General features: G+C 39.3%; 1 protein-coding gene across 2 annotated transcripts in view; it reads right to left on the bottom strand.

Annotated features, from left to right (window-relative positions):
- Window positions 1–2,920, bottom strand: part of LOC122093581 (kinesin-like protein KIN-12F) — a 14,420-nt gene extending 11,500 nt beyond the window's left edge. The window contains exons 1-10 of one of the 2 annotated variants that reach the window (XM_042663935.1): window positions 2,468–2,920; window positions 2,198–2,335; window positions 2,001–2,084; window positions 1,741–1,866; window positions 1,593–1,649; window positions 1,455–1,508; window positions 1,252–1,344; window positions 941–1,036; window positions 605–753; window positions 74–223 (exon numbers count right to left, since the gene is read on the bottom strand). In XM_042663935.1, the coding sequence (XP_042519869.1) occupies window positions 74–223; window positions 605–753; window positions 941–1,036; window positions 1,252–1,344; window positions 1,455–1,508; window positions 1,593–1,649; window positions 1,741–1,866; window positions 2,001–2,084; window positions 2,198–2,335; window positions 2,468–2,770 (1,250 nt within the window). In that variant the 5' untranslated portion in view covers window positions 2,771–2,920. The remainder of the gene's footprint in view (window positions 1–73; window positions 224–604; window positions 754–940; window positions 1,037–1,251; window positions 1,345–1,454; window positions 1,509–1,592; window positions 1,650–1,740; window positions 1,867–2,000; window positions 2,085–2,197; window positions 2,336–2,467) is intronic. The other variant, XM_042663934.1, reaches the window with a different exon arrangement.
- Window positions 2,921–5,828: the final 2,908 nt, after the last annotated feature.

The following is a 5,828-nucleotide window of genomic DNA, read 5'->3' on the forward strand; positions in this document are numbered from 1 at the left end:
CCAAAAAAAAAAAAATAAAAATTAAATAAATAAATAAAAGAGAACAGAAAGTGAAAATTCTATTCTGAATTACCTGTCATCTGGAGAAATGGAACAAATAACTGTGAGTTTGGCATTGCCACCGAGTGATTCCCTTAGTAAGTGTGTTAAACAGGAATTTCTGTATGGGATATTTTGAGATTTTCCTGATTGAGCATCTTCTGCCAGAATATTCACCAATTTCCTGCAGGAAAAAAAAAAAAAACAAACAAACAACCTTGTCTTCTCATTTGAGGACATAACAAGAATCTGTTTCTATCATATACGTTCTCATGATTATTAATCTGCCAGCATCAGGTAAATTGTATATGCCAGGACATTTCTGCACCAAAATCTCCCAGAGATTTATGCGAAGCATCACGTCAACTACATTATGGGCCATTGCCTAGATGGCTGGGATCTAGTACTGCCTTATCAAAAGTTATAACGCTTCAGATGCCGCAATCACTTCATGTTCAAAAATAACTTGGCTAAGCATTTTAACGTATAAGTATACTAGATATGACAGCTTGGTGGGATAACTAGTAACTTGTAAATATTAATGGACATGAAGATGGAGACATACCCAAGCTGTGATAGAGACTTCTTTACATGTTTGCCTTCCTTTACATACTGTCTACCAGCATCATCAAGTTTATTTCTTTCTGATCCAGCAAGATCAATGAGGTTGATTCTGCTTGTCTTTGAGCTTTTGAAGCATTTTGACGAGGTACCCTGTGGCAATTTTGCATGAATTTTTGGCATGAAAATTGTATGAAAAATATTCTAAAATGGAGGTGGGGGGGGGGGAGTATAACACTTAAAGATTATCCATACATGGCCACACGAATCCAATATAGGGCCTTCCCTGTTGATTTTTACTGTAATAGATGGCCAACGGCATAGCAAAACTCACACATACCTTGCTCCAGGAATCAACAACACAAGTGAAAACAATATGAGATCGAGAGCCCTTGGAATTTATACTCGTTGCGCCAACCTTTCTGTTTGAAAGTCCCTGTATCATATGTGAAAATTAAAATCAATACTAATAATAATATAAACCATGGAAAGAAAAAAAATGCATAGGAACACAGTTCCTGAAAGGTAACCATGGCAAAGTTAACTTTGAAGCTACACACATAAAAAGGGAAAGAAAAACTAATGGATATCGAGACGATGCATTTAGAATGCAGCCAAAAAAATGAAGGCTGATGCATGGCTACTCCATACCTTAATCACTATTTGTGTTATATCCTCATAGTTGGTCACATATTCCTCAGTTAGATTCCCAACACAGAATCCATTCTTGGCATCATCCCTTATCTAGTCCAAATGGAACAAACCCGTTTAACCATGAAAGCTTAAATATAAAGAATTAAAAAATATAGAACATGACATTAAATGAGAAATGAAAAGAAAACATAAGTGCACACCTCAAGGTTCCGTTGTGTTGGATCAAGTAAATCACCAATCTGATTGTTGTATATCTGCAGACAGGAAAACGTCATAACTAGAACCATATAACACAGGAAAGATAGTTCATTAAAAGCTACATATTAGAATAAAGATACCTCTAGAAAAGAACAACGACATTGGTAATTTATCTGCTTCTCAGAATTCGCTTGCTCCTGCATGACAGTCAGAAAATCAACATGTGACCAAATTGGTAATTCACTTTCTTCTTGGAGACAAGTAGAAGTGGAAATGAGTCACACTTACTCTACGTATTTCAGAGAACAGCATCTGAAAAACTCGAGGGACAATGCCCTGGTGAGTAGAAGAGGAATGGCCTTCAACCATGGCACTCGGTGGACCCCACATGGTGTAAGTCTTCCCACTTCCCGTCTTATGAATAAATCAATAGAAGTTAGATCAAGACAAACACTTCTCATATTAACTATTTGAAAATTGAGACTATTTGTGGGAGGAAATTCAATGAAGAAAGAAAGGCAGAAGAAGATAAATCAAAATTTGAGTACCTGACCGTATGACAAAATAGAAGTGTTGAAACCTGCCAATGAGTTTTTCACTAGTGGTACGCCTACTAACTTAAAAAATTCTTCCTGATAAAAAATAAACAATGAACAGCTCAGTTATCCAAAATGGATTTAATTTAAACAAACCCAAAATAATTTATGAAAAAAAGAACTACTATACGCTGGGTAGTGTGTAAAACCTGAGAAGAACTTGAATCAACAACATCATCGAAGCTAAATAATCGGTCTCCAACTGATAATGAATTGGAAGAAACCCTCCGAATAGCCAAAGCTTTTTGTTTTTCTTGCCCAATATCTGCCCTGATTCTCACTACAACCTAACAGAATAGATCACAAAGAATTAACAAATTTAAATCAAAATTCAGAGATGGAAGAGAAAAGGAGGGAGGGGTGGTTGGGAGAGGACGGCCTCAGTGTTTAGAAACCACAAAATCTAAGAGCCAGGGTACCTTAACTGACGGATCAGAGGGAAGCCTAGCTTCTTCTTGAACTTCAGATCGGGAGCTCTCTTTCTGGAAAGTCACCGATTTTGACAGTGATTTTTTGGCAACCACAGGGGAGATTGGGCAAGTAATGATGTGTTGAACATTGGGATCTGGCCGTGGAGTGTTTTCTCCTCCGGATTTTGATTTTGAAAGGCTGGACTTCATCTTCTGCTTATGAGAGGCGGATCTAGGAAAAAGGTTACGGATCGACTGGGCTGAAATGCTTCCCAAGAAATGGTTTTCTGCATTCACTTTGTCCCCTTTCATTGTTTCCAAACTCTGACGATGAAGCAGACCCTATCGATCGACAGCAGATTAGCAGTGATTGACTGAAGAGAGGAGGGAGAGAGGTTCGAGAGGTTCGAATGGGTGAGAGAGGGAAGAAGAGAGAGAGACGTTGAGAAATGAGAAGTGGGTTTTCAATTCCAAGGATTTGAACTTTAGGAGAATTATTTTTTAATTGACCAAATTACCCTTCTAGCTGAATTTATTCCAGCCATTCAATCCACCGTCCACGACGCTCTCAAATTCAAAAACTGATATAGCCGTTGGGGTCGGTGGGTGGGGTCAAGAGAAACTAGCCCGTTGGGGACCACTAATGGTTGACCCTGAAGGCATACTCATTTCTCCGCCGTTATCAGGATTTAAAATTTTCGCATTAGACCAATTGACTCGGCCAATTATAGCTGTATCTGCCTAACCCAATCTCAATTCCTGTCAACTCGAATCAGCCGATCCGGTTGTTTCTGGCTGATTGGATTCTTAATTGGTCGAGGCCAATCCTGTTGCCTATTCCACTTACTTATGATGCCTTGTGCCTATTCCACTTACTTATGATGCCTTGTGGTAGGCTCTCTCTATCCCACCCATGATGGATGAAGAGAGAATCTCTTAATCCATTGGTTCTAGTTATTAGACGAGACTCCATGAATAGTATCAAGGACATTTTAGACTTAATGCAATAGGAAGCAGAGACAATAATGATATCCAATGGCTAAATTTTGTGTCCAAATCCTATACAATGCGGCAATGAGCGGTAGCGAACACCCAACAACTAGGGCCTAGGGTGCATGAAGGGGCCTCCTAGCCGTTGGATGCTCTGTCACTCACCACTCATCGCAGAAGATCTAGACTCCAAGATTTTCTTCACCTGTATGAGGAGAGACTTAATCTTTTTTAAACGTATTTTTCCACTTTATTGGTTGAGAAGAAGATCCCGTTTGTGGGAGTTTGGCTAGGATTTAGATCCTCTCCAGCCAGCGGTGACTGAAAAGGTACCAGCAAGAATTTGAGTCCTTTATGCATTTAGTTGCTCTAATTGGGAATTTAGGGAGGGCGGTATGCAAGAAGATGGGATCTAACTGCAAGTGAGATGTTTAAAATAAATGGTTTCTTTGAAGAGCTCATTGCCGGTTGGTGTGTTGGTATTTCCAGAGAACATTACCGATACGATATCAATACCAATCAATGGTATAGGCTCATACATGACCTTTTTCCTTTGAAATTTCATCAATCCTAGACCGATACCTATACCTATATCAGTTCCACAAACTGCGATCAAGCCGATTAGCCCAACATGTGGTCGTGTCTGTACCATGCTTATGCCCAAGTGATAAATAAAGGATCCAGCTCCTCTCCTGAGTGCTGATCGCCCAGGTCTGCCCATAGCTACTTTGGTGAACGACAAAGTCTAAGCGAGGATCCAATGGCAATGCTTCAACCGACCATAATAGAAACACCATGCCCAGAGCCATTGGATCACTACTTGAACACATGTCAATAGCCCAGGTATCTATGGACAAAACCTGTGCGATCATCACAAGGGAGAGGATCCATATCTATAAATAATTCAAGCTCACATTCTGTTAAATTTAAGATAAGTAGTTCTCTGTCTGGGGCAGGCATTCCCTGTATCTATCTCTCTCCTCCCCAAAACAAGGGCAGAGATGTCTTTCCACATGGATGAGAGAGAAAGAGAAACATGGGACCACTTGGCATAGGCCAAGTTCCAATTAGAGTTGTTTTTCTCTAAATTTAATTTGGAAAAAGTCTCTATGAGCAAGTGGAGTAGCAGCCTACTCATTTTATTAATGCTTTTGAGAAAATGAATAGAAATATCTGTGAGAGGACGTAGCTACCCCACTTGCTGAAAGAACCTTCTCCCATTTAATTTTGGGAAAAATCTCTGAGCTGCCAATGTAGGCGACACCACCTGTCTCCCACTCTTCCCATTGGTTGGCTCCCCATTCCACTAGCACAGAGAATACTTAGCTCTACTTTATTCTGTTTTCCCACCCAGTACCTGTACTAAACAGAGAAACCAAGTCCAATATTGCTTCATCAAGGTACTGTTGCTTTCAGAGGCTCAAATGGGAGCATCATTGCTTACCCAACATGAATAAACAATTACAACTCATCAATGAAGCGGGGTTTTCCCAGTATTCCTGTACCAAACATCTCTCTAGAATATGCAAATAACGAAATGAAAATCTTTGCTGTTGTGGCCCCCATTGACTACAAGTATTAATCATGTCTGGTAAGCAGGAAACTTAGACTGCGTTTGGTAACGTTCTAAAAAAATGTTTTTGGATTTTTTTTCATTCTATGGGAACAAAAAAAAGAAGTAAAGCGTTTGGTGCATTTATGGTGTGTTTCTTTTCTTTTTCTTTTTTTTTTTTAACAAAAAGTGAAAAAAAATAAGAGAATTTACGGAACGACAAAAGGTAGTTCCGTCGTTCCAGTTTCATTCCAAAGAAAAAAAACGATTTTTTGACACAAAAACTGAAATTTCCATTTTTTACACGAAACACCGTTCCTGGGATCGCAGCCTAAGTTTTAAACAATGTTCTGCTGATCCATCCAACAACTGGGTTTACTGTCATGGTAAGAGCCAAGATTGCAACTCTAGATTCACTGTCATGGTTAAGAGCCAAGATTGGACATAATATACTGATTCAAACTCAAGCAAACCGATTCAGTGTCACGACCCATAGAAAAGCCTCCACCCTTAGAGGAATTGGCGGCCTCTGACTCTTTTGTACTTCCAATATTTTCATGTTCAGACTTCGGTTCAACTTATTTTTGCAGATATTCTTCCTGGATCTCATATTGAATATAACATGACTAACACTAACTTTATTGAGAGGTAGTTCCTTTAAGTTGTGGAATATAACAGCAAAGTAATAGTTTGTTGTCAAGGACTCAAGGCTGCATGTGACATGGATTTTTAGAACTTTTAATGCCCAAGTTCCAAGCAATATGTTTTTTTTTTTGGGGGGGGGGGGGACACAGCAGTGGACTGTTTCAGAGCTTCAAAGCGAAAAGA

Source organism: Macadamia integrifolia, chromosome 11 (assembly GCF_013358625.1).
Source record: "Macadamia integrifolia cultivar HAES 741 chromosome 11, SCU_Mint_v3, whole genome shotgun sequence".
Classification (NCBI taxonomy): Eukaryota; Viridiplantae; Streptophyta; class Magnoliopsida; order Proteales; family Proteaceae; genus Macadamia; species Macadamia integrifolia.